The sequence below is a fragment of the Peromyscus leucopus genome, chromosome 8b (genome assembly GCF_004664715.2).
Source record: "Peromyscus leucopus breed LL Stock chromosome 8b, UCI_PerLeu_2.1, whole genome shotgun sequence".
NCBI classification, from domain to species: domain Eukaryota; kingdom Metazoa; phylum Chordata; class Mammalia; order Rodentia; family Cricetidae; genus Peromyscus; species Peromyscus leucopus.
In genome coordinates this window covers 2,393,774-2,421,348 of record NC_051086.1, presented here as the reverse complement: position 1 = coordinate 2,421,348, position 27,575 = coordinate 2,393,774, and the positions used below count along the sequence as shown (strand labels likewise).

General features: G+C 49.7%; 2 protein-coding genes across 2 annotated transcripts; both read right to left on the bottom strand.

Moving 5' to 3' along the window:
- Window positions 1-676: 676 nt before the first annotated feature.
- On the bottom strand, window positions 677-5,885 carry LOC114680806 (testisin). The gene is made up of 6 exons (XM_028853981.2): window positions 5,771-5,885; window positions 5,650-5,676; window positions 5,234-5,399; window positions 4,355-4,638; window positions 1,318-1,472; window positions 677-1,019 (listed from the first exon to the last, which is right to left on the bottom strand). The coding sequence occupies exons 1-6, from the start codon at window positions 5,865-5,867 to the stop codon at window positions 780-782; spliced, it is 969 nt and encodes a 322-aa protein (XP_028709814.1). The 5' UTR covers window positions 5,868-5,885; the 3' UTR covers window positions 677-779.
- A 9,567-nt stretch (window positions 5,886-15,452) lies between these two features.
- Window positions 15,453-21,778, bottom strand: LOC114680811 (serine protease 27-like). Its single transcript, XM_028853987.2, has 5 exons — window positions 21,255-21,778; window positions 20,517-20,679; window positions 18,797-19,077; window positions 17,357-17,520; window positions 15,453-16,118 (listed from the first exon to the last, which is right to left on the bottom strand). The coding sequence occupies exons 1-5, from the start codon at window positions 21,379-21,381 to the stop codon at window positions 15,858-15,860; spliced, it is 996 nt and encodes a 331-aa protein (XP_028709820.1). The 5' UTR covers window positions 21,382-21,778; the 3' UTR covers window positions 15,453-15,857.
- Window positions 21,779-27,575: the final 5,797 nt, after the last annotated feature.

The following is a 27,575-nucleotide window of genomic DNA, read 5'->3' as shown; positions in this document are numbered from 1 at the left end:
GGGCACCTCCTAGAATGTCCTGAAGACTTCAGTTCATGCCCACCTTGTCCCCTTCCTCCCGTCTCCTGGGGTCCTTGGACACTGCAATACAGAACAGAGGGTGGAATTCCCTGGCTTTGTCCCTGTGGGGCTTGATCACATCCTTTACCCCAGAGTCTCAGTTCCAGTGCTGTGGGGGTGTGATCAGAACAGCTCCTGAGGAGCCTGGGGGTGCATCCTGTGGTTGGTGCAGTGCCAGCCACACTGTGCCCTGGTCCTGCATCAACAAGATGAGGGTTTCGGATGCTGTGATTCCTGGATCAGGAGGGGGACCAGAGGACCCCAGAGCATGTCTCAAAAAGAAAACAGAAAGGCTCAGGGGGAAGCAGAGCTCCCGCCGGCTGTACTGAGTGAACCCGGCCTGGGTTGTTAGGAGCAGGGACCTCAGCCATGCTGGACTCATCTCCTGGGTGCTGGTCTTTGCAGAAGATTCCTGATCCTTCTACCTCCATCTCCCATGTTCTGGAATTACAGGTGGGTGCCACCACACCCAGCCACAAAATGTGGTTTTTGTAATTGCACTAAATGGATGCTACTGTTTGCAACCAAAACTTTGGTTGATGAGGATGGGCCAAGATTTGGGGGTTAGATACCAGTCTTGAACTGAGAGAAAGGACGTGACCACAGGAAGCCATCCGAGTTCAAGAAAAGCTATGAAAGTATCAACAGGTTTATTAGCAAACAAGATACAAAAGAAACACACTCTGACTCCACAGATGACCTTATTTTCACAGGTGGGCTCAGGCAGGCCTCAGCAGCGATAGAGCCCAGAGCAGAGTAAGAACCAGCAGTAGTGGGGCTGGGTCAGGCCTGAGCATCCCATTGCGGATCATGGTCGACCGGATCCAGTTGTAATGATGACTGATGTTGGTATAGACTCCAGGCCGGTTGGGCCGACCACAGCCTATTCCCCAGCTCACGACTCCAATCTGATACCACACCGTATCCTGGTCGCAGACCAATGGTCCTCCCGAGTCACCCTGGGGAGCAGCACAGGTAAGCCTGGCCTGGAGGGTGACGAGTGGGACTAGGAGGGAGGCCAGGACGAGGAGAAGGGGATGCTGTGGAGCTGGCAGACTGGGTAAGGATCCGACTCCTTGCCCTGACAGCAGTGGAGCCTCAGCTTCTTCATCTGCAAAGTGGGGCCACAGTCTATTTCCCGGGGTTGGACTGAGATTGAACGAGGCACCATGTGAAACCTCGGTTGGACGGAAGTTGGAGCTAGGAATGGTAAGGTACTGCGCCCAGAAGACCCTGGTGGGGTGAGGTGATACTTACAAAGCAGGAATCCTTGCCACCGGCAGGATTGCCAGCACAAACCATGTCTCCCCAGATGTTCACTCGGAAGTCCGGCTTTTGGTACAAGTGGTTACACATACTGTTGTTGATGACAGCTACCTGCACTTCCTGGAGAGTGTAGGGAGCGGGCAGATCTGTGCGGGGGGGGGGGGGGGGGTGTGGAAGACAGAGAGAGAGACCCCTGGATCCTCTCCTCCTGGAAGGAATGTGGGGATAGGGGTGTCCTGGGGCCCCTACTGTGCCTGAGACATCACTATCAATGGTCCCCAGTTGCAGCCCCATACTAACATCACAGGTGATCAACAATATCATGGGATTCAGTGGATGGAGCTATTGTTAATGCCGTCCCCTGAAACTGGATGTAGAATGTACATAAGTCCCTGCCTGAGCACGGAACCAAAATATGTACAGGGGAAGGAGCTGTGATGAAAGTCAAGCCCTGTGAGACAACCAGGTACTGGACCAGGGGTAGCAGCTCTTCCTTCTGGGCTTTTCTTAGGCCTGAGCCAAGAGCCCTGCAACACCTCTAGAATAGAACAGTATCAGGATGCGTTAACTTAAAAACAGTTCTGGGGAAGAGCCTCATTACCAAAATGCACTGTCAGAGCCCGGTGAGGACTCGCATCTGCTGGATCCCCGAGTCTAGGCTCCGCACACTGTCTGACTCTGCAAGGATGACAAGGATGACTGACAAGAGCTACAGTGTGTGTCTCCTGACTGCTGAGAGCGCTCTGAGACCTCAGATCTCAGATGAGCTCAAGGAAGCCATAACTTCCATTATTGTGTTCAACAGAAGAGGAAACTGAGGTCCAGCCAGGTGTCTTGCTCAAAATGTTCCAGCTAGCACATAGCAAAGAAAAAGTTCCTCTTGTTCCAGGGTGGACGGAAGTACAGTCACAGCAGAAGTACCTCCTACTGCCTCATGTGCACTAAGAATGAGCAAGCCAAGGCTCAAGGGGACAAGGCCCCGCACACGTCCCCACAGCCATCTGCTCTGCAGAGGGAAAGAGGGTGGCCAGGTGGGCCTGGATGGGTCCCTACGCTCACAACCATCCCTCTAGAGAAGGAAATGGACTCCCATCTAACAGGCAGATTGAGCGTTGGATTCTCTATTCTCCCTGCCAAGTCCAGCTCTATGGCCTTGGGGACATCACTTGTGCTTCTGAGCCATGGAACCCTGGCCGCACCTCCTTTTCCTAGTTCTAGGGCCTTGGACACTTTCCAGAAGGCTCTCGGTTACCTCAGCTATAAAGTGGACATAAAAACACACTGCTGCCCAGGCAAGAGGGTTCAGTGGGTAAAAGCTCTTGTCATCAAGTCTGATTTTGATCCCCAAGACCCCCTTGGTAAAAAGAGAGGACACCTCTCAAAAGTTGTCCTCTGACTTTCACACATGAACCACTGCATGAACTTGTACTCCCCCTCCAACCTCCGCATCACATACAAAACAACAGGGCTGGAGAGAAGGCTCAGCCATTAAGAGCACTTACAGCTCTTGCAGAGGACTTGGGTTCAGTTCCCAGCACCCATAGGCAGCTCACAACCACCTGTAACTCCAGTTCCAGGGAAACTGAAGCCCTCTTCTGGCCTCTGCAGGTGTTGCATGTATGTAGTATACTTACACACACTCAAACATACACACACACACACACACACACACACACACACACACACCACATAAAATAAATACTTTGTTTTTCAAGACAAGGTTTTTCTGTGTAACAGCCATGGCTGTCCTGGAACTTGCTCTGTAGCCCAGGCTGGTCTTGAATTCACAGAGAACTGCCTGCCCCTGCCTTCCGAATGCTGGGGTTAAAGGCACGTGCCACCACCGCCTGGCTCTGGCTCCTTTTTTTTTTTTTTTTTAATAAATGTTTTAAAAACAAAATAAATAGGTGTAATCCCTTTAAAGGGGGCTGGAGAGATGGCTCAGTGTTTGAGATCACTTTCTCAATCATGAGGACTGAAGTGGGGAACCAGCATTGCTGAGCGGCTCAGAAACATCTGTAACTCCAGTCCTGGGGATCCCACACCCTCATCTTTCCTCTGTGGGCATCTGCACACACGTGCACATATGCTCAGATGCACTCACACACATACGAATTAAATAAAATATTTAAATCCCCTTTTAAAAATTACACTGCTGAGATAAGGATTTGGGTCCAAAAGACCTGGGTTCAACTCTCAGCACCTGTATGGCGGCTCACAACTATCTATAACTAGTTCCAGGAGGTCCAAGACATACACATGCAGACAAAATACCCTTATACATAAAAAATAACAAAATGACTTTTTTAAACTATGCTGTTGCCTTGATGCACCAAGGTCCCCAGGCCTGCAACAGTGCTAAGCCCGTGACACGCGGGGACGGAGCTGAGTCTCTTACTACTGCTCTTATTAGGGGGCACTGCAGAAATGGGCCAGCTCAGGGGTCACTGAGCAGGTCACTCCAGGCACAAAGGGCTTGCCCAGGCTGTGGGGCTGTAGGCCCCAGGGCAGCTAGGGGGAAACTATGATCAGTGCTTCTGGGGGATTCCTGTTGAACTGGAGGCAGGTATTTGATTATGCCCCCTGAGGACCTCCAAAGGGATTTCAGTGGAGAGTCACGAGTGGAGGAAAATGGCCTGGGAATTGTGAGGAGAGTGCACAGCCAGAGTTGGAGTGGATGGAACAGGCCTGGAGGAGCATGTTTACTGGCGCTCACTGATGGGGTGGCTGCAGAAGTGGAAAGATCATAAATATAATGATGTGGAAGCCATCCTGGAGGCCCTCTGGGATCCCCTCCCCTGCAGGCCTCCTGGCACCTCTGAGTTCCAGCCCGCACCCTATCTGGAAGGAGAGGATTATCCGCCTATTCTCCTTGCAAGCAGAAGTGAGAAAAATAGATGAGGAAATGTTGAATGATGGAGGAGAGGGGCTCCCTGGGGCTGCAGAGTCCAGGGAGTCAGTCACTGCTAGTGCTGGTGTGGAAGAACAGGGTAGTGCCCCTCCCAAGCGCATCTCTACCCAGCCTCACCTTCATTCTCTCCAATATCCCCCCAGCCGGTCACCCAGCAGTCGGTTCTGTTCTCAAACTTGAATGTGGAGTTCAGGAGGCAGATGGGCTGGATGTAGTTATTGTAGTTGACAGAAGAGGACAGTTTCAGCAGGGCGATGTCATTGGGATACATGTTCAGGTACTTGGGGCTCAGAAAGATACCGTCTATTTGGTAACGGTTGGAATAGGCCTGCAGGTTCCAGAGAGACGGCTTGGAAGTGAGCTCACCAAACTGGACTGACCAGTCAAAGGGGTCGGTATCCCTACCAGAGAAGGAGAGAGGAGTCAGGCCGGCTCAGCTCACCCGGGCCTCTCTCTGTGGGGACACTGTAGGCTGCTACCGCTACCTAGCTCATCCTTAGCATAATTACTGAATCCTCCTTACCACCCAAAAAGCCTCCTACAGGGGACCACAGCACCCAGGCGGGCTGGAAACGGTCCTTGCTCCTGGGCTCTGTGAGTGGAGGGGCAGAAAAGTAGTCTTGTCATCTGTTAGAGCTGTCCTCAAGACGGAAGTTGAACCTACGGAAACCCTTGTGCAGCCCACACACACACACCCCAAAAAGCTGAGCAAGTGTGGGAACCAGTGTGGGGATACTTGGGAAAGACTTAAAAAATGAAGGGAAGGCAGAAGAGCAGCAGTCAATATACTCAAAGGGACATGAGAATGTCCTGAAAGAACATTCTAGAAGAACTGGAAGAGGGTTCCCTCCAGGGGCATTAATGTCAAATCTTATGGATTTAACCCATCACAACGACTCCTGAGGCTACACTAAAATGCTTTCCCAGGCACCAAACGAAGGTGACTGACCTCTCTAGCCCTCAAATGCCCCGGCTTGACACCCGCCCCCCACTCACTTTTGGAAGCAGTGGGCAGCTGTAAGCACCCAACGGCGGTTGAGCAAGGTCGCTCCACAATAGTGGGTGCCCCATACGCGCAGACTCCCTTGCCATGGCCAGCGGCCGAGCTCCGCATCAACGCCACCCACTATACGTGAAGGGATGGTCCTGCGACCGCAGGGCCCTGTGAGGAGGATCAGACTGAGCAGAGACGACCTCCCACACACACTTTGAAGCCATGGGGGGAGAGGGACTTCCTAAGGATTGGCTGGACGCCCCCCACGTGATCCATGTGCACCCGCCCCCATCCCGGGGGAGGGGGGTGCTACTATCAAGCATGGTTGAGTTCTCGATCCTGGGGCGAAGGAGAGGAAGAGTTGAGGTGCACCCCGAGGCAGGCCCACCACGCCAGAAGCATGTTCTGAGCGCCTTACCTGAAAATAGGTCCGTTTTCTGCAGCCCTGGGTGGAAGTGACAGAACGTGTGACGGTTCACCTTCACCTCCCTGTCTGTCTGCCGCCCCCAGGCCCACAACAGTACCCCAGAGCAGCTCACCGGATTCCTCTGGTTTCACCTGCACAAGGGTTGACTGTGAGGCCACCACCGCCACCACCACCAGCAGTGGCACCAACGTCTTGCCCCGCGCGACCATGGCCACTTCTCCTGCCACCTGGCACCCCCTCTCACTTCCTGCTGCGCCAGGCCCGCGCCCACTAGGGGAGAGACAGCTCCTTAGGCCCAAAGGCTGTTTGGGGACCATGAAGCCCTAGCACTGTCTTCCAGGGCATCCATTAACGCTGTTGATATGGTACAGCCACCAGTGAACCCGATCAGTCCTTGTGCCATCTGAGATCGGGGTGCCGGCTGCCTCCCCTGTCGCCCCGTCCTCTGCCCACGACTTCCTCCAGGACCAAGCTGCTGAGCCTCAGCCAGAGACCCCCAGGAAGCTCCATGAGCACTTCTGAGCCTACCCCTCGTGGGGTCAGCCAAGAACTTGCTCCTTCACAGGACTTTTTGGCGAAAGAAGGGCCTGCGCTTTCTCCCTTAGGCAATGGGCTGGGCCCTGCCGACTTCGTCTGCCCCCTGGCGGCACGCTCATCTCTAATAGTCTTAGCCTTCCTCCTTGTGAAATCTTTTTTTAAATGTATTTACTTTTCTTTTGTCTTCTTCTCTATTTTATTTGATTTTGTCATCGTAGCCCAGTGCCTCCTAGGATTTCTTTATACACACACACACACACACACACACACACACACACACACACGAAAGACTATCAAAAGATTTTAAAATATAGAAAGATATTTTAATTAAATATTTAATTTCTCACTCTTTTTTAATCTTTTTGGTTTTTGTTTTGTTGTTGTTTGTTGAGACAGAGTCTCACTATGTAGCCCTGGCTGTCCTGTAACTCTCTGTAGACCAGGCTGACCTTGAACTCACAGAGATCTTCCTGCCTCTGCCTCTTGAGTGCTGGAATTAAAGGCATGCACCACTATGTCTGGCCTATTTTCTCTTTAAAAAAAAAAAAAATGTTTGTGGGGCTGGAGAGATGGCTTAGTGGTTAAGAGCACTGGCTGCTCTTCCAGAGGACCTGAGTTCAATTCCCAGCAACCACATGGCAGTTCACACTTGTCTGTAACTCCAGTTCCAGGGGATCTGGCATCTTCATATATACATACATGCAAGCAAAACACCAATGCAAATAAAAATAATAATTTTTTAAAATGTTTATAAGTGTCTCTGTGTATGTTCTACTCATGTGTAGGTATCAAAGAGGCAAGAACAGGGAGTCCAATCATCAGGAGCTGAGTTACAGGCAATGTGAGCCAGATGTGAGTGCTGGAAACTGAATTTGGGTCCACTAGAAGACCAAGCAAGTGCTCCTAACCACTTAGCCATCTCTTCAGCACCATCACCACCCTCTTTTAAAATTTATGTATATGAGTGTTTTGCCTTCATTTATGTATATACCACGTGCATGTCTGGTGCCTGTAAAGTCAGAAGAGGGCATTGGATCCCCTGAACTGGAGTTACAAATGGTTGTCAACTAGCACATGGGTGCTGAGGGCCAAATCCAGGTCTTCTGCAAGAGCAATAAGGGTTCTTAACTGCCTAGCCATCTCTCCAGGCCTCAATCCTCTATTTTTAATTTGCGTAATTGTATGTATTTATGGAGTGCAGTGTGGTATTTCTCTCTCACTCATCATTGTGGGGTGCTTGTTTGTGTGTTTGTGTGTTTTGAGAAAGGGTCTATGTCCTGCAACTTGCTATATAAACCAGACTGGTTTGGAACTCAGAGATCTGTCTGCCCTGCCTTCCAACTGCTGGGGTTAAAGGCGTGTGGTACCATGCCTGGCTAGTATGGCTTTTCAATACATATACAAAATGTGCAACATCAGATTAGGGTAAATGGCAAATCCATACCATCAAACATTCACCATGGAAATATTGAAAACGTTCTCCACTATTCTGAAATAATCGACAAATTGCTGTCACCCATAGTTCCCCTCAGCATGCTATGGTCCTTTAGAAGTCACTCTTTCTACCCTGGCCTCCCATCATTCACCATTCTTCCCACCGCCCTCCTCTCTCACACCTCCCAGACTCTGGCAAGCACTATTTTGTTCGGTACTTTGAGATAAACTTTCATGGTGTTTGATTTTTGTTTAGGTTTTGCAAGGTGGGTTTGTTTTATTGCGAGGGGATGGACCTCAGGGCCTTGCGCATGCTAGGGAAGGCCTTTACCAATGAGCTACATGCCCAGCTCTTGGTGTTTATCCTGTGTCTATTTAATGCACTCACACAATGTCCTACGGTCTCATTCATGTTGCTGCAAACAACGTCTGCACCACGTTTTCCTTGTTCGTTCTTCCGTTGGCAGATGTCTCTGCTCACCCAGGGTCTTTGCTGCTGGGAATACTCCTTCAATGAACAGGCCCAGGCTTAAGTTCTGGATTAATTTTTTTCTTCTTCATTTTTCAATTAATTTCTTCACTAATGTACAAAATCATGGATTGTGTCGACATTTCCATTCCGTGCATGTCATTATACTTTGTTCATGTTCACCCTTCTTCCTCTCCTGGCCCTTTCCCACTGCTCTCCTTCCAAAGAACGCCCCTCAGAATATTTGAGGAGGGCCAGAGAGAAGGCTTGGCAGGTAAGAGCATTTGCTGCTCTTGCCAAGGACCCCCGTTTGGCTCCCCGCATTCACATGGCAGTTCACAAACATAGCTAAATCCAGTTCCAGGGGATCCGACCTCTAATACATGTGGCATACATACATACATACATACATACATACATACATACATACAGGCAAAGACTTTTTTTGTTTTGTTTTTCAAGATAGAGTTTCTCTGTGTAGCTGTGGCTGTCCTGGAACTAGTTCTGTAGACCAGGCTGGCCTCAAACTCACAGAGATCCCCTGCCTCTGCCTCCTGAGTGCTGGGATTAAAGGTGTGCGCCAGTGCGCCTTGCTCAGGCAAAAGACTCTTACACGTACACTTTTTAATTTCTAAAATAGTGGAGAATCTTCAAATGAAGATCCCACATAAGTGAAAATGTGTGATGTTTATCATGCTCTGATTACAGCTTCTCTTCCCACTCCTCCATTTATTCTGCTCCCTTCTCCCCAAACAGTCCTCTTTATGTTTCCTTATATATGAATTAAATATTTTAAGGCATATTTATTTTATGGGGCTGGAGAGATGGCTCAGTGGTTAGTAGCACATACTGCTCTTCCAGAGGTCCTGAGTTCAGTTCCCAGCACCCGTGTTGGGCAGCTCACAACTCCCTGTGAGACCAGCTCTAGGTCTTCTGGTTTCCATGAACATACACACATACACATAAATATGAGTAAAAATAAAAAGATTTGAAAATGTAATTTTATGTGTATAAATGTTTTGCCTGCATGCGTATAAATGCAACATATGCATATATGGAACCAGTGAAGGCCAGAAACGGGCATCAAATGCCCTGGAACTGGCATTACAGATGGTTGTGAACTGCCAATGTGGGTGCTGGGAGTGAGCCCAGGTCTTCTGAAAGAACAGGTGCTCTTAACTACTGAGCCGTCTCTCCAGTCCCTAGAGATTTTATAAAATGATGTATGTAAGTGGGGAGACAGAAATACGTGTATGTGAGTGCAGGTGCCCTCAGAGTCCAGAGGCATCAGATCTCCTAGAGATGGAGATGGACGTGGATGGTGGGAACCAAACTTGGGTCCTCTGGAAGAGCATAGGCACTGAGCCTCCACTCTAGCCTCCCCTGGATTAAATCTTGATGAAGGTTGAAATTGTCTTGGACAAACTTGGAAAAAGCCTTCTGATCTGAGGTTGATCCTGGAACCCACCTAATGGTAAAAGGGAGAACCAAACTGCAAAATGCTGTCCTCTGACTGAAACATCTGAGCTGTGACAGGTGTATATCTCCAGCACACCATGCACATAAGTATACAATAATAAATCAATTAACTCATTAATAACTTTGTTGTCTGGGGGTCAAGGAAAGCGTATAAGAGGAAAAGAGACACCGCCAGGCTGTGTCTCAAGATCCCAGTGATCTGTGACCGCTGGAGGTTAGTTTTGTGTTGTTATTATGATCAAAATGTCCAACATGACTTGAAGGGGGAAGGCTTTGTGTCAGCTCACAGTTTCAGAGCTGTCAGGCTGTCATGGCAGGGAAGGTATGGCAGAGAACAACAGTTCACATCATGAGGGCAAAAAGCAAAACAAAACAAACGAACAAGGCAAGAGACAGCTCCAAAGGATGAAGCCCCGGTAAAATAATTCCTCCTGCTAGGTCCCACCCACCATTTCAGTTAGTTTTGAATACTGTGATAAGACACCATGACCCATGCAATTTACAGGAAAAAAGAGTTTATTTGGGGCTTACAGTTTCAAAGGGTTAGAGGCCAAGACCATTGGGGTAAAAACATGGCAGCAGGTAGGCAGGCTTGGTGCTCGAGCAGCAGCTAAGAGTTCACATCTTGAGACAGAGCACAAGGCAGAAAGAACTGACTAGGATGGTGGGGTCTTTTTGAAACCTCCAAGCCCACCCCCAGGGACACACCTCCTCCAACATGGCCACACCTCCTAATCCTTCCCATTGCTACTAATGGGGACCAAGTATGAAATATATGAGCCTATGAGGGCCATTCTCCTTCAAATCACCACACCTATTTTTACCATCTCTGAACAATGCCATCATGTTATAAATCTATCAAGAGATTGTTTCATTCGTTAGGTCAGAACCCTGGAGAGCAAATTATCTCTGGAAACACCCTCAGAGACACACCCAGAAAAATATTTGCTATCTATAATCTGGATGATTCTCAAGGCTGTCAAGGTAAATGATCATTGCCAGGAAGGCCAGCCTCCAGCAGCCCAGGATATACAAAAAAAAAAAAAAAAAAAAAAAAAAAAATGTGGTGAGGGCTAGACTTTTTCTGTCTGAAAGGTAAGGAAGGAAAGAAATATACACTTTCAGGTGGTAACTTTCTCTTTACTTCATTTTGAAAAAAAATCCTTTCTGAAAATCTGTCTCCACTCAGCTACATCTCTCTCCACACAGTTACATCTCTCCTCTACACATCTCTCTACATAGCTACATCTCTCTCTCCCCACACTTCTCTTCTACACACACATCTCTCTCTTCTACACACACATCTCTCTTCTACATCACTCACTCACTCCCCACAGAACAAACTCTGGACAATATATGAATTACATTTTCAGGGTCACATAGCATTTCTTGAGTAAACAATAAGACACAGAGCCATGAGAAGTCACAGTTTCTCTCAGGCTAAGGATGTCACACTGACCAGTTGGAAGTGAGTAATCATGGCAACACTTGGCCATGCAAGTGGGAGGCATGTAGCCTGAGAGACATCGTGGAGAGCGACACTGAAATTCAGGACCCAAGCAATAAACAGTTAGTTGGCCGAACCTTGAGTCTTATATCATAAACTGAGGTTGGGAGTGTGTGCAGAGAGTCAGTTGCTGCAGGGAGTTGTGTCTTTTTTTTTTTTTTTTTTTTTTTTTTGGTTTTTCGAGACAGGGTTTCTCTGTGTAGCTTTGCGCCTTTCCTGGAGCTCACTTGGTAGCCCAGGCTGGCCTCGAACTCACAGAGATCCGCCTGGCTCTGCCTCCCGAGTGCTGGGATTAAAGGCGTGCGCCACCACCGCCCGGCGGGAGTTGTGTCTTTAATGCTATCAGCCAGGCTTTTGCAAGTGAAAAACTGGCGCTAAAGATGTGTCGTGCCTGACCTTGTTTCCACAATTAGACACCTGAGAACTAGTCCTCATGCATTTCATTTGTAGAAGCAACTAGTCTGCTTTGAATTTGTTTTGAGGTCTTAAGTCAGCTAATGGTATAAAAAGCTGTCTTTGTGTCTAGGAATAGTATTGTTTCCTATGTCAGTCTGAGCTATGAAAAATATCCTAGTATTATTTCTATTCATCAAAATTATACAGCTTAAGAAGAAATCATCTTCCTGGCCATCCACAGATAAATGTGTACCCAGTAGATGGAATATATACATAAGATAAATGCACCTGCAGTGAGGGAAATACCCACATCTGTTTTTAGAAGAGATGTAGTTGCACATGAGAGAAATTACAGACAGAAGCAACCGGTTTTCAGAGTCTGTGGTCCTGTAAGCCTTGCTTGATGGGATTCCTCCATCAGAGAGTTATTCATCTGGTGGGTCAACACCTGAACTATCTATTGCCATCTGCTGTATTAATGCCATGGCCTATCACAGATGTTAAGATTAACCATCATTGGCAGGGTGTGGTGGCCCACACTTTTAATCCCAGCAGAGGCTGGTGGGTCTCTGTGAGTTCAAGGCTACCGTGACCTACAGAGTGAGTTCCAGGACATCCAGAGTGGCATAACTTGTCTCAAGAAATAAATAAAGGTGGGCAGTGATGGCACATGCCTTTAATCCCAGCCCTGGGGAGGCAGAGCCAGGAGGATCTCTGTGAGTTAGAGGCCAGCCTGGTCTACAGAGCGAGATGCGGGACAGGCACCAAAACTACACAGAGAAACCCTGTCTTGAAAAAATAAATAAATAAATAAATAAATAAATAAATAAATAAATAAATAAGAGTAATGATCACAAGGTCTGTCCCCATTTGATGTCCTCTTTGTGTCTCAAGCCCCACTTCCTCCAGGACATAGCAGGATTGGGAGAGGAGAATTCCCCAGCACTACCTTCAGGGACTCCCTCCAGTCAAGGCATTTCTGCTGTCATGAGTGTCTGCTTCCTGGGAGTCCTGGTGACAAGACAGACACAATCAACCAGGAATTGCTGCAGGATGGTCTGTATGTCAAATTGCTCTGATTGGTCAATAAATAAAACACTGATTGGCCAGTGGCTAGGCAGGAAATATAGGCAGGACTAACAGAGAGGAGAAAAGAAAGAACAGGAAGGCGGAAGGAGACACTGCCAGCTGCCGCCAGGACAAGCAGCATGTGAAGACGCTGGTAAGGCACGAACCACGTGATTTATGGAAATGGATTAATTTAAGATATAAGAACAATTAGCAAGAAGCCTGCCACGGCCAATAAGCAATATAAGTCTCTGTGTGTTTACTTGGTTGGGTCTGAGCGGCTGCAGGATTGGCGGATTAGAGAGATTTGTCCTGACTGTGGGCCAGGCAGGACCAGAAAAACTCTAGTTACAAGGGATCCCACCAAGAGGCATTTTAGGGAGCATTCCCAAATGGTAACCCCAAGAGGTGCTGCTGTGGCAGCAACAGCCACGGATCTCCTTAACTTCACAAGCTTGTGCTCAGTCCCTCCTGCCAAGAAAGGGCCAGTGGACATAGGAACTGGCCAAGACACTCAAGGGCAGAATGGGTCCCAAGGCAGCAGGTTAGGAGACCAGGTCCAGTGGGTAGGAAAAGACCAAGATTTCCCCAAGAACCCTGTGCATCCCTTAGCACCCTAGCACCCTCCTCTCAGCCAGTCTCTGTGCTCCCTGCTGCTACATCCAAGCACAGCTCACCACCCAGGCACAGTGCCAGCTACCCTCTCGGGAGACTAGATGACAATCCTGACTGCAGCCCAAGGGGGTGCTCAGGCCACAGGTCCCAACCTGACCTCTCAGGCTTTCTAAGCTTTTTAATTGGTGTGTGTGTGTGTGTGTGTGTGTGTGTGTGTGTGTGTGTGTGTGTAGGTCTGAGGACAACTTACAAAAGTTGTCTGCTCCTTTTACCATATGGGTCCCAGGGATCAAAGTGAAGTCATCAGGCTTAGTGACAATTGCCTTTACCCACTGAGACGTCTCACAGGCCCTACCCACTTCCTGATTCCCATCTCTGGCCCCAGGCTGTTCTTTCACAGTGATATCTGCATCTGCCCTAGCCACCAGGGGACCATAAACTACCTCCCAGGCAGCTATGGAACTGGCATTTTCCTGGCCTTCTGGTCCTTGTGCTAGTGGGGCATCTCCTCGGCAGGGACCCCTGTGCCCTGATCTGAACAAAAATGAACCCAAGAGACCCTATAAACCATCTACCCTATTGCCCTGACCTGAAGAGCTGGAAAGCTCTCTCCTGGTGAGTGCCATGTGGAATGTGCTTGCAGAATGAATATCTGCTGAGTTGAAGGGTTGATGGTGGAGGAAAGAACCAAGGAAACTGAAAAGGAAGCACATGGGCTTCGGTGTCCCTAGGGCCAAGAGGCTTTGGCTAAGGGATCGGATCAAATGAGATAACCTGCTTCCCAGTGGCCCTGCCTGAGCTTTCTCAGCTGCCCTCAGACAGTGTTAGCTCTTTGGACCCCTGAGACAGAATCTGCCAAGTTCAGAAGAGCCTTGGCTGTCACCAGGTCCCTCTGAGGGGATTAACACCTTCTTACCGGACCCCAATGTCTCAGTAAGCTGCCACCCCACAGGGCTCCTGAGAAAGTGGACAATAGCAGTTGGAAATCATGTCCCAGCTGGACAGTGCATGAAAGAGTCTTTCACACGAGAAGAGGGTGGGCCACACTCCTCCCTGGTGTACCCCAGCAGGTAAGCACAGAGTTTGGGGGGAGCACCTCAGATGTGACAGATGGAGGAAACTCAGGAACATGGGAAGCATGCCATGGTCATAGTGATATCTGAATGAACGAATGATTGATCTGGAAACAGATACGAGCTGTTTACGTCAGCAGGGCTAACTGTGCGTATGGGACATGCTGTACCATCTGAGGACCAGCCAGTCCCGTCCCATCTACACCATCACTGCAATCTCTGTCCCCATCTGTAGATAGGCTGTCACTAGGCCCAGGGGGCCTATGGATGCCTCTGGAGCTGACCAGCCAGCGGGAGACAGCTCTGGAGAGTGACATTCCTGTCACAGCAGGCATATGGAGTGACGGACACATGCACACCAGAGGAGACTTCAGGGAGGAGCCCATGTCCGTGGTATAAAGCACCAGAGATGGGGACTGGTGGAGGAAAATGAGGCTGGCTAGTGGCGGTTCTTCTGTTTGTGGGCCTGAGGCAAAGGGGACCTGGGACGGCCATTGAGCCAGAGGGGTATCCTGGGACAGGCTGAGGCTCCCCCCCAAACATTAGATAAAACTCCTCTCCCGTCTCCACCACCGCCTGAGCTGCAGCCTGAGCTCTGTCCTTCAGCTGAGGTATCATATACCCAGGCAGTTTCCAGGTTTCCCTGGGGGCACAGGACAGGGAAGGGCAGAGGTTGAAAGTAACCCCTGCTTGTCACCAAACCAGAAATATTCACACCTAGAGGTGTGAGCTGGCATCTCACCTGCCCAGCCCAGGCAGGCACAGGCCTGACCCAGGCCTGCCCATAGCCCAGGGATTGGGCCTCACGCCTACCAGTAATGCTGAGATTCACTTCAACCCTACCAATGACCTCTAGGATTTACTTCACACCCACCCATGACCCTGGAGGTCACCCCATGCCACAACTCATGGCCCCAATATTATCCCAGTCCTACCAATGGCCTCAAAATCTTCAGGAAGGGCTGCTCTGCCATTCCTAGAAGGAAGGGTGCCGAGCCAAGAGGACCCGGACAAGGCGGAGTTTCCAACCCTTGTTCTTCTTGCTTCTGAGTGATGGGGCTGAGAGCAATGTAGACACAGGGGTGCCAAGAATCCGGTGACACTATGCGGGTGGCGTTTGTGAAAGTGGGAGGCATGTGGGGGCATCCTCTGGGTGCCTGTGGAAACTGAAGCTCATAGGCGTAGGAGGAACCACGCGGTGGGAAAATGTGTCCTGCTGCATCCGGTCTTTATTGTTTCAGATATAGACTCACGATAGAGAGACCAGCCCAGTCACAGAAGCCACCGAAGGATACCCTGAAAGGTGGCTGCACCCTGGAGTGAGAGGCAAGAAAGACTCTTGTCCCTCTGACCCTGGAAATCCACAGACCCCCCAGGGAGTGAGAGGCAGCCCAGGGCCAGGAGACCAGAGCTTAGCTGATGGTCTTAATGCTGTGGGAGTTAGGAGGCTTCTGTGGGGGTGAGAGGGTCCCTGGAGAGCAGAGCATGGATGGGGTGCTTATCTGCAGGTAGCTAGGCAAGGAGGGCACAAGAAAGCGGTCCCTGTGAGAAGCTGCTCCAACCTAGGAGCAGAGAGAGGGCAAAAGTTCCAAATATAGGGTTGGGACAATGAGGTTGCAGGTTAGGGCCCCAGGAAGAGGAAGGTGCTCGCCACGGATGCCAGCAATAGGCCAGAGACTGAGGTGTCTGCAAGGCTCAGAGAGAAACTTTTTGTTTCTAGGGCCGAGTTCCACATTGTGTTTGCGATCCATGAAGTGTAGACGCTGACATTGGTGTAAACACCTGGTCTCTTGGGAAGGGCACAGTCGGATCCCCAACTCACCACCCCTGCCTGGATCCAGACACCGTTAATGTCACAGACCAGGGGACCTCCGGAATCACCCTGAGGAGAAAGGGGGTCCATAGGTGTTAGGATTACTTTTGCCCGCTGCCTTTGTTATACTGGTAGGAAAATGAAGCTCTCTCTCCCCACCTGACTCTCTTCACCACAGCAGACGGAATCAGTGAACTGGAAGTTTCTAGAAGGTTGCAGATGGGTGAGCTGAGAACTGAAGGGAGTGCGACCCCTGGTGGTGGGATCACAACCTGTCTCTAACTACGAACTGCCACAGCTGTGTGTTCAGAGCTGGGGGGGGGGCATTTCAGAGCCGCCGCCAATGCTGCTTCCCAGTTTGTTTGGTTTTTCTCTAGAATTCTCTTTGAAGTAACAATCAAGAGGTGTTAGGCAGTCAGGTGTGTAGAAGAGAGAAGGAGAAAGGATAAACCCAAGCCAGCTTGAGCGTGGCCTGCTCCTCCTCGTGGAAAATGCAGTCAAACACTCTTAGTGTTAATTCAGTGTCTGTCTGTCTGTCTATCTGTCTGTCTCTCTCTCCCCCTCCATCCCTTCCCCCCTCCCTCCGCCTCTCTCTGCCCCTCTTCTCTACTGAGGGTGGAGCCCAAGGCCTTCCAAACTTTTGGTGAACACTCTACCACTGGCCCACACCCTCAGCACTCTGATCACATTTATTTTATTTGGCAGAGGGAGGTATGTGGGGGAGAGGTGTGTACCCTCCTGTGTGTGCATGTGGAGGCCAGAGGTCAACACTGGGTGCCCTTGGTCACTCTCCACCTTATTTTGAGACAGGGTCTCTGACTGAACTTAGGAACATGCATTTTGATCAGACTGGCTGGCCAGCAAGCCCCTGGAACCGGCCTGTCTCTGACCGCCCCCCACCCCACTCTGCCCGGTGTTGGGATTATAGACTTGTGCTATCACACCCGGCTTTTTATCTTTTTCTTTTAATACATGGGTACTTAGGGTTCAAATTCAGTTCTTTGTGCTTGTGATGCAACAATGGACCATCTTTCCAGCCTTCTGAGAATATTTATATGATATTTGAAAGGGAGATAGCATCTGGGATTTCTTTGAGGTGTGTGTGTGTGTGTGTGTGTGTGTGTGTGTGTGTCTGCGTGCGTGTGTGCGTGTGTGCGTGTGTGCACGCGCACGTTGGTGATGGTGGTGGTACTGTTGTTTCAAAGATGCCGAGCCTTCCTGGAAGGTTTTCAGTGTGATGGGGAGAGAAACGGCCTGCCCACTAGGGTTACTGGTGAGGGGGCACTGTCTGGACGGGACTCACTTACATTACAGGCATCCTTCCCGCCTTCCTCGAAGCCAGCACACAGCATGTCTTCGTAGATGACAAGCTTCGTGCTGGAAACGGAGTTCTCCTGGTAGTAGGCATTGCAGGTTTGGGCATCAATAAGAGGCACCTGCAACTCCTGCAGGGTAAATGGTGGTGGGAGTGCTAGAGTTGGGAGAGAGCAGAGTTAGGGGAGGGGACGCTCCATCTCTTCCCAGCTCCCGTGTTTAACTGAACCTTGTGGCCAAGGTCATTTCTTCTGCTCCTCTGAGCAGGGCTTTGTTTCCCCACATGAACTCCTGAAAGCTTTGCGAAGGTGGTATCCTCAGTCACAAACTGGGGCGATCTTTGCTCTTCCTCTCCCTGCTGGGCACACACTGATGTGTGATGGCTCTGTGGGTCTCAGCTTCTCTTCCAGTGTCAGGGCAATGGAATGGGATGCACATGGGGTGAGGGCACAGCTTCAGGACACTGGCCTATGGTCAAATCACATCCACCACATGTCCCTGCTCTTCTCACATTTCAAATATCAAGTCAAAAGGTGACTTAGGGGCCAAGTGGCTTAAATAATGTGGCCCCAAAGTCATGTCTATCCAAAACTTCAGAATGTAACCTTAGCATCAAGAAGGAGACTTGCAGATGTGACTGACTAAGGTGGGGTCACAGCAGATCAGGATGAGAGGCTCGTAACAGAGAAGGGACCTGGGGAGACACATGGCGGTGGAGGTCTGTGAACCCCAAGGCCAAGACGGGAGTGATGCAGGCAAGAACCAAGGATTGCCCAGCACTGGCAGAGGTTGAGAGCCAAAGAGGGGTCCTCCCTAGAGCCCTGGAAGGGTTGAGGCCCAGATAATACCTCCATTTCGGGTTTCTGGTCTCCTGAACTGAGAGTGAACACCTATCTGATTCACCATCAGCCTCAGGACACTAAAACAAGATGAGATGACAAATATGACGACAGTGATGAGGACCATGGTGATGACAGAATTGAAGGTGCCTTCGAAAGCAGCATGAGTGGGCCTCTGGCATTAACCCCACAGGGCAGCACTCTTGAGAGCTCACTGACAGGAAGAAGAACTAGGACCTCATCAGGTAACACAGGCAAAACTGAGCCCCTGGCGAGCACTGTCCCCAACGGCCTTGGCAGCAAAGGTAACGGGAAGGTTGTAATGCAGGCCGGATCAGCATCCCTCAGCCCATTGCTAGCCATAACACTATCCCTCCGGTTGTTAGATCTCAGGAGGACATCTGTGGGCTGGCAGCATCCAGCTGGTGATGAGCTATTGTGGCACTGTTTCAGGGCACTCTGTGGTGAACATCCTTCGCATAGACTCCATATGGGTCCTGTCTGAGGGTGGGGGCTGGCCCGAGGGAAGGTGACCCTTGCTGAACACACATTTCTGCTCTCCCCCATCCTGCCACCAGCTCCAAACATTCTTACCTTGATTTGTGGCCGTGTGTCCCCAGCCAGTGACCCAACACAAGGTGCCAGGGTCCAGAGGATCTCCAGGTTTCGGGAGGCAGACTGGAAGGATGTAGTCACTGAAGGAGACGGATGAAGCCAGCTGTACCAGGGCAATGTCTCCACTACTGTGCTCATTTGCTGAATAGCTTGGGTACTTGATACACTGGGCCACTTTTTTCAGCTCCCTGGGCTCACTGGGCCCAGGGTAAGAGGAGATGGTACCCAGCAGTACTGTGTAGGCAGACAGGGGCTGGTCCCTGGGGAGAATGGGAAGGTCAAGGGTGAAAATGAAAGACCATCTTTATGCAGAGGCTCTACTATTGCTATTTTATAAATAATAAACTGGGCTTTTCTGGGAGCTAAGCACATGGAAGCAATGTCAAGCACCCCTTTTAATGGCCACCATTAATGATCATTAAGTCTATCATCATTTCCTCCATTTTTCAGGTCTGGAACACAACTAGCAAAGTCAAGCCACCCATCCGAAGGCTGGGGCTGGGAGATGGGTCGGTGTGCAAGGATACTTGTGGTACAAGCATAAAGACTTGAGTTTGGATCCCACAACACACGTAAACGGCAGGCCCAGGAGCATACACATCTGCAATCCCAGCGTGTCCCTAGGATAGGTGGGAGGTGAAGACAACTAGCCAGGTGTTGACAGCAGTGGACAAAACCCTGTCCCAAAAGGCAAGGTGAAAGGCAACGACTGACCCTGAGGTTGTCCTCTGACCCGCACACTCTCACCGTGGCATGTCTGTGCTCCCCCACACGTGAACGCATACTTCACACATGCACACATACATACACAAAGACCTTGGGTTCTCAAGGGCTGCTTTTCAGGAACTGTTGAGTGTGTGTGTGTGTGTGTGTGTGTGTGTGTGTGTGTGTGTGTTGGGGGGGGTGTTTGTGTTGTGTGTGTGTTGGGGGGGTGTGTTGGTATATGTGTGTTGGTGTGTTGTGTGTGTGTTGGGGGGGTGTTGGTATATGTGTGTTGGTGTGTTGTGTGTGTGTTGGGGGGTGTTGGTATATGTGTGTTAGTGTGTTGTGTGTGTGTTGTGTGTGTGTTGGGGTATGTGTGTTGGTGTGTTGTGTGTGTGTTGGTATATGTGTGTTGGTGTGTTGTGTGTGTGTTGGTGTGTTGTGTGTGTGTTGGGGTATGTGTGTTGGTATATGTGTGTTGGTGTGTTGTGTGTGTGTTGGTGGATGCACATGCTTCTGTGCATGTACAGAAAGCAGAGAATGATATCAGAGGCCCTGCTCTATCTCTATTGCTCTTGACTTTGAGGCAGGGTTTCTCACAGATCCGAGAGCTACACTGGAAGTCAGCAACCCCCAGAGATCCTGCTGTCTCCCCATACACCCCCAGTACCAGCCACACCTAGCTTTTTACACAAGTTTGGGCAGGATCATTGAACTCAGATCCTCAGGCTTGTACAGCAAGCCCTCCTACCCTCTGAGCCATCCCTCCACCGAGAGTTGATTCTTGGGAATAAGACTAGGTGGCTGAGCCACCAGGGCCAGCCCAGAGACAGGTAGACAACCTGGACAGGTAATTTCGATACTAGAGAGACATGGCCCTGCCTTGTTTCCTGTCATAGTAGGCAGAGGCTAAGGTTCAGATGGAGAAATGAGGGCATCTGGAATGTAGGGAAGTCCAGGCGGCACCAGCCCATGTGACCCTCATGGAGACACTCACTGGCTGAAGCAGTGGGCAGCAGTCAACACCCAGTTCTCAGCAATCAGGGAGCCTCCACACACGTGCTCCCCATATTCCCTCAGGCTGACCTGCCAAGGCCACTGGCCCGGCTGGGCATCCTGCCCCGACACGATGCGGCCTGAAGCCCTGGGACGTCCACACACTGCAAGAAATCAGCAGAACTGGGTGACACAGGGCTGCCCCGCCCGCCCGCCCGCCGCGTACTCTCAAACCTGGCTTGTCAGAGCCCCTGGGGACTTGATCAGTGTACACCAGAGGATGCCCCCCCCCCATGCCTGGCTCCTAACAGTACCTCCCCCTCCCCCCCCCCGTGCCTGGCTCCTAACAGTACCTGCGGGGGGCCCCCCTCCCCCCCCACCATGCCTGGCTCCTAACAGTACCTGCCCTCCCCCCCCTGTCCCCCCCCCCCCCGTGCCTGGCTCCTAACAGTACCTGCCTCACATAAGGCCCTGAGAAGCCAGGGTCAGACAGCTCCTGCTGGCTCCTTCCTGTATCCCCAGGACTTGAAGGCTGAGGCAGGAGGATCAAGATCAGAAGGCCAGCTTTGACTATAAAATAAAGTGGAGGCCAGTCTAGGTACACTGAGGCCTGGTCTCAAAACTAAAAGAAACAGAATAAAACTAAAAAATAAAATAAAAACAGTAACAAACGCCCTGGCAACAAAATCCACATTTCATGTAGCTTCCTGAAGCTACTGTTCCCACCCACCCTCCTTACCTGAATCCAGGTTAATGCTACTGTCTGTCATAGGCGACAAGCTGTAGGAGTCCGCTGTGAGGTTCTCACTCCCCAGCAGGGCTCCAGGAAAGAGGGCAAATAGGATGGCAGACAGGGCCAGCTCCATGATACACCTGCTGGGGGCCAGAAGTTTCCTCGACACTCCAGGAAGAAGGAAGGTGACTGCAGCTCTGGTGTGGTTTCTGGGCTCGCCCTGGGTGGGGCTCAGCCTCCACACCTTCCCTGAAGCCTTGAAAGAGGTTGAACACCTGCACTGTTCCTGGGCACAGAGACCTTGGCCTCTCCATGTGCTGCATGCTCTGGGGTCCTCTGGTCTTCCTCCTCCTGATCCGGGAATCACAGCATCCTAAACCCTCATCTTATTGATGCAGGACCAGGGCACAGTGTGGCTGGCACTGCACCAACCACAGGATGCACCCCCAGGCTCCTCAGGAGCTGTTCTGATCACACCCCCACAGCACTGGAACTGAGACTCTGGGGTAAAGGATGTGATCAAGCCCCACTGGGACAAAGCCAGGGAATTCCACCCTCTGTTCTATATTGCAGTGTCCAAGGACCCCAGGAGATGGGAGGGAACAGATGGACCTGAGCTGATTCCCAAGGTCTATTAGAAAGTATCAAACCTCACTCTGCCCCATCAGCCATTCATGTTCCAACCAGGGCCCAGAAGTCACCAGAAAAAGCCATTAAAAAAAAAAAAAAAAAAGTCCCTGCTATGTGACCACATAGAGCAAGCATCTTTGTGTCCATCACTGTCCACCAGAGGGCAGCCATGCTGGTTCTTTGGCTCCAGGGAACCTCTCAGAAATTGTGCAGGCAGAAGGGCCTGCCAGCATTGACCTGGAGCAGGAGGCATAGAGACACTTTTTTAGATTCCTGTGGTATTTGTCTTCTCCAAAAGTTTCTAATCTGGACTGGAGAGATGGCTTAGAGGTTAAGAGCACTGACTGCTCTTCCAGAGGTTCTGAGTTCAATTCCCAGCAACCATATGATGGCTCACAACCATCTATAATGACATCTGGCACCCTCTTCTGTATACCTAATAAATAAATAAATCTTTAAAAAAAAAAAAGTTTTTTATCAGTTGGTTACCCTCCACTCAGTCTCTAAGCAACTCCTTCCAAGAAGGCATTTGTTGTGTGATATTTTGTTTGTGTTCTGGCAAATAAAGCTCAGAGTCAGAGGGCAGAGCTAGCTACTAGTTAACCAGAGGTCTGGAGGTCTGAACAGAGAGGAGACAGGAAATGATAAAGTGGAGCAGAGAGAGGATCTGGCTTCTTTTGGACAGAGGAATGGAAGAGGTAGGAAGCTACTGGCGGCTGCTCCCAGTTTTCTGATCTTTCAGGTTCTTGCCCCAATATTTGACCCTGATTTTTTACTGATAAGATTAGATTTACACATCATCTGGCACCCAATGAGGGCCTCAATTAGATAGTGTTACTGTAATTCTTACTTAATAATATATATTTGTTTTGTTGTATATAATCTTACTATGGTGAAATTAAAACCTTTCTAATAAGACAAAAAGGGGGAAATGTTGTGGAATGACCCTCTTGTACACTGTGAAGATTTGTCACTTGAATGGGTTTAATAAAATACTGATTGGCCAATAGTGAAGCAGGAAGTATAGGCAGGGTGACCAAACTAAAGATGATGGGAAGGAGAAGGGCGGAGTCAGGAGTCACCAGCCAGATGCAGAGGGAGCAAGAGATGAACATGCCATGTTAATAAAGGTACCACCATGTGGCAGAGCATAAATAGAAATATGGGTTAATTTAAATGTAAGAGTTTGCTAATAACAAGCCTGAGCTATTGACTGAGCATTTTGTAATTTATATAAATTTCTGTGTGTTTATTTGGGACAGGGCAAAAAGCACCATTTATAGGCATTACCCCTGGAAAGGCTCACTAGCCTTCCAAACATCCCAAATGCCCCATTGAAATAGAAATCATGCACAGTAATTACATCACCAGCTGTAGGGTGACTTTACTAAGTGTAAAATAACCTTGTGCTTCAGGTTTAAGAACACTAGTCTTGGATCCTGTCTTATCCAATATTAAAATTTCTACATCCATTTCCATCCTGTGTGCAATCTCTTCACCAATATATTTAAATTTTAAAAGAAAAAGAAAACAAGGGCTTAGGATATAGCTCAATTGGTAGAATGCCTGCCTAGCATGCATGAAGCTCTGTGTTTGATCCCTAGCAGAGCATAAACCAGGTGTGGTGGATAGCGTATACCTGTAATTCTAGCACACAGGAGGTAGACAAGTGAATCATCACTCAGAGTCATTGTAGGCTACAATAGTGAGTTTGATGCTGTGGCAGTGAATGACAATGGTCTCCATAGGTTCATATATTTGAATGTTTGGTCTCCAGTTGGTGGATCTATTTGAGAAGAATTAGAAAATGGGGCCTTATTAGAGTAGGTGTGTCACTGGGGGTGGGCTTTGAGACTTCAATAGCTCACACCAGCCCAGCAGCCAGTCTCTCTCTCTCTCTCTCTCTCTCTCTCTCTCTCTCTCTCTCTCTCTCTCTCTCTCTGCCTGCTGTCTGTGGATCCAGATGTAAAGCTCTCAGCTGCTGTTCCATCGCCATGCCTACCTGCCACCATGATGACTATGTATGAATCCTCTGAAACAGTAAGTAAGTCCTAGTTAAATGCTTTCTACACTGGCTAGTTTTATGTCACCTTGACACAAGCTAGAGCCATCAGAGGAGAGAATCTCAATTGAGAAAATGCCTCCATAACATCAGACTGTAGGCAAGCCTGTAGGGCATTTTCTTTTTTCTTTGTCTTTTGTTTTGTTTTTGTTGTTGTTGTTGTTGTTGTTTTGGTTTGGTTTGGGTTTGGGTTTGGGTTTTGGTTTGGTTTGGTTTGGTTTGGTTTGGTTTGGTTTTTGAGACAGGGTTTCTCTGTGTAGCTTTGGATCCTGTCCTGGAACTCATGCTGTAGACCAGGCTGGCCTTGAACTCACAGAGATTCACCTGTCTCTGCCTCCCAAGTGTTGGGATTAAAGGCGTGCACCACCACCTGGCGGGCATTTTCATAATTAGTGATTCTAATAATCACTATGGGGGAGGTCCCAGCCCACTGTGGGTAGTGCCATCCCTGAGATGGTGGTCCTGAGTTCTATAAGAAAGCAGGCTGAGCAAGCCATGGGGAGCAACCCAGTAAGCATCACCCCTCTATGGCTTCTGCACCAGCTCCTGCTTCTAGGTTCCTGCCCTGTTTGAGTTCCTGTCCTGACTTCCTTCAGTGATGAACAGTGATATAGAAGTGTCAGCCAAATAAACCCTTTCCTCCCCAAACTGTTTTTGGTCATGGTGTTCCGTTGCAGCAATAGGAACTCTGACTGAGATACTTTCTGTTTTAGAGCTGCCTTGGTCATGGTCTCGTCACAGCAATAGAATAGTAACTAAGACAGAGGCCAACCTGGACTACATGAGACCCTGAGAACGTTAGAGAGGAGAATGGAGAGGGAGGAAAGAATGAAGGAAGGACTGATTTAGAAGAGAAAGAAAAAGTAAATCTCTTCCCCCAGCTGCATTTACCTGAGGATATACAGAAATCTTGGTGGAACCCTGCAAGACAGTAAATATGTTCGTCAGCCATGCGCTAAACTCTTGTATTTGCAAAAGAGACTGGTTTCATGATTCACAACCACTTTTGAGAATAAAAGGCACATAAAAGCTTAAGAATTTTTTCTAGAAATTGTGTTGGAGCTGAGCATGTTGGCACAAGTCCATGATCCTTGCTGTTTGAGAGGTTGAGGCAGGAGCATTATAAGTTGAAGGCCAGCCTAAGAGATGGAATGAGACCCTATCTTAATAAAAATGAAAAGGGGGACAGAGGACACAGCCTAGTAGAGCATTTGCCTAGCTTTGTGGGGCCCTGGGTTCACCCACCACCACCACCGCTGTACAGCTGTTTCCTGTTCCGAATTGAAACCTTCCCTCCTACAGAGAGGAGGGAGGATTATAAGTAGCCAAGGAGACTAGGAAACTCAGAGAGCTGGGGGAACAGCTCCATCAGTAAGGTGCTGTACAGGCTTGGACACTGAGTCTGAGTGCCAGCGAGTGTACAAAAAAGCCAGGCATGATGGCACATGCTTGTAGTCTTAGTGCTGAGGAGGCAGGGGCAGATTACTGGAGCTTGCTGGCCGGCCTGATCAGAAAGCCCCAGTCTTCACCGAGAGATTCTGTCTCAAAAACAAACTAACTAACTAACTAACCAGGGTGGAGAGCTGGAGAGACCTCAGCAGTTAAGACAGAAATGACACCTGGAGGCTGACTTCTGAACTCAACATGAATCGCGCGCGCGCGCGCGCGCGCGCGCACACACACACACACACACACACACACACACACACACACACACACACACGGGGGTGGGTGGGGTGGGGTGGGGAGGGCTCAGAGATTTGCGAGATAAGATCCATAAAGCCCCTCCCTCGAGTCATAAAGGCAGTTAGTTAACAACTGCTGAGGAAATACACAGCTGGCAGCCTCCTGTGGGCTGAGTCACCCCCATCTAGGGTACTTCGGTGACAGCGCACCTGTCCTGAGTGACTCATGTCCTAATATGTAATCCCAACAGTCACTAGTTCACTAAACTCCACTGGGGCTGAATCTGTCCTTTAGTCTGTCACTGGTGTCCTGTCTTGGATAAACAGACATCTGTTATTGTCTTTCCCAGGGAAAGTCACACAATACTCCCCAAGAAAAGGGAGGGGAGGGGAGGGAGGGGGAACAGGGGAGGGGAAGGGAGGACAGGGAAGGGGGGGAGGGAAGGGGAGGACAGGGAAGGGGAGGGGAGGGAAGAGGAGGGGAGGGGGAGAGGGAAGGGGAGGGGACAGGAAAGGGGAGGGGAGGGAGGGGAGGACAGGGAGGAGAGAGGGGAGGACAGGGAAGAATTGAGATTAGGAAGAAGCAATTCCTCTAAGATCAGACCTGTGCCTACCCTGTCAGTCTGGTCCTTAGGTGTCGCGCCCATCCACAGTCCCTTCTGTGTTTCCAGGTACCTGGTTACCTGCTGAGTGTGGTACTGGTAAATATCCCGGGCCTGGAAGGATTTCACCAGGAAGGCAAAGAGCTGCAGGCTCTGCTTTCCAACCATGTCCATCATGTTCCTTATTTCAGTAACCGTTGCTCTGGGGATAATCAACACACAGGTGTGCTTCTGCCTCTTCACACCAAGTCCCTTCCCCTGACACAGACAGACACTTCCAGTTCATGGGTCCACCTCCAACATGCCCCGCCTTTTAACATATGGGGATCCTAGAGCCCGGTTTCCTGTTCAGATATCTCAAATGCTTTATTTTACTTTAACACTCTTTTCTTAAAATTCATTCATTTTGATGTGTCTGATTATTTTGCTTGCATGTATGAGCACTGCCTCTGTGCCTAGTGCCTCTGGAGGCCAGAAGAGGGTGCCAGATCCTCTGCAACTAAAGGGACAGATGGCTGTGAACTGCCATGCTGACACTGGAAATCAAACCCTGGTTCACTGCAAGAGCAGCAAGTGCTCTTGGCCACCGACCCATCATCTCTATAACCCAGCTAATCCTTTTGGTTGTGTGGGGGGGGATTGTGTGTGTGTGTGTGTGTCTGTGTCTGTGTGTGTGCATGTGTATGTATATATTTGAGTGTGTTGTGCATATATGTGTATGGGTGAGGGCACATGTGCATTGCACATATTTGTGGAGGCCAAAGGTTGGCATTGTGTGTCTTCCTCAATTACGCTCCACCTTATTTTTTGTGATAGGTTCCCTCACTGTGCCTGGAGTTCACCAATTTGGCTAAACTGGCTGACCAGCAAACCCCAGGGGTTCTCCTATCTGGACCTCCAGCACTGGGATCACAGGCAGGTGCCATTATCCCCAGCTTCTAGCATGGATGCTGGGGATCTGTATTAGTCAGGGTTCTCCAGAGGAAGAGAACTGATGGAATCAATGTGTGTTTATGTGTTAAAACAGCAGCACATCCCTTAATCCCAACACTCGGGAGGCAGAGGCAGGAGGATTTCTGTGAGTTCGAGGCCAGCCTGGGCTACAGAGTGAATTCCAGAACAGCCTGGGCTACAACAGAGGAACCCTGTCTCGAGAGAGCAGAATAAATAAATATATTTTTGTTTACTTATTTTACTTTATGTGTATGAGTATTTTGCTTGAATGCATGTCTGTGCACCACCTGTGTGCTTGGCGCCTGCAGAGGCCATCAGATCCCTGGAACTGGGGTTGTGGACAGTTGTGAGCTGCCTTATGGGTACAGGGAACTGAGCCCGGGTCCTCGGCAGG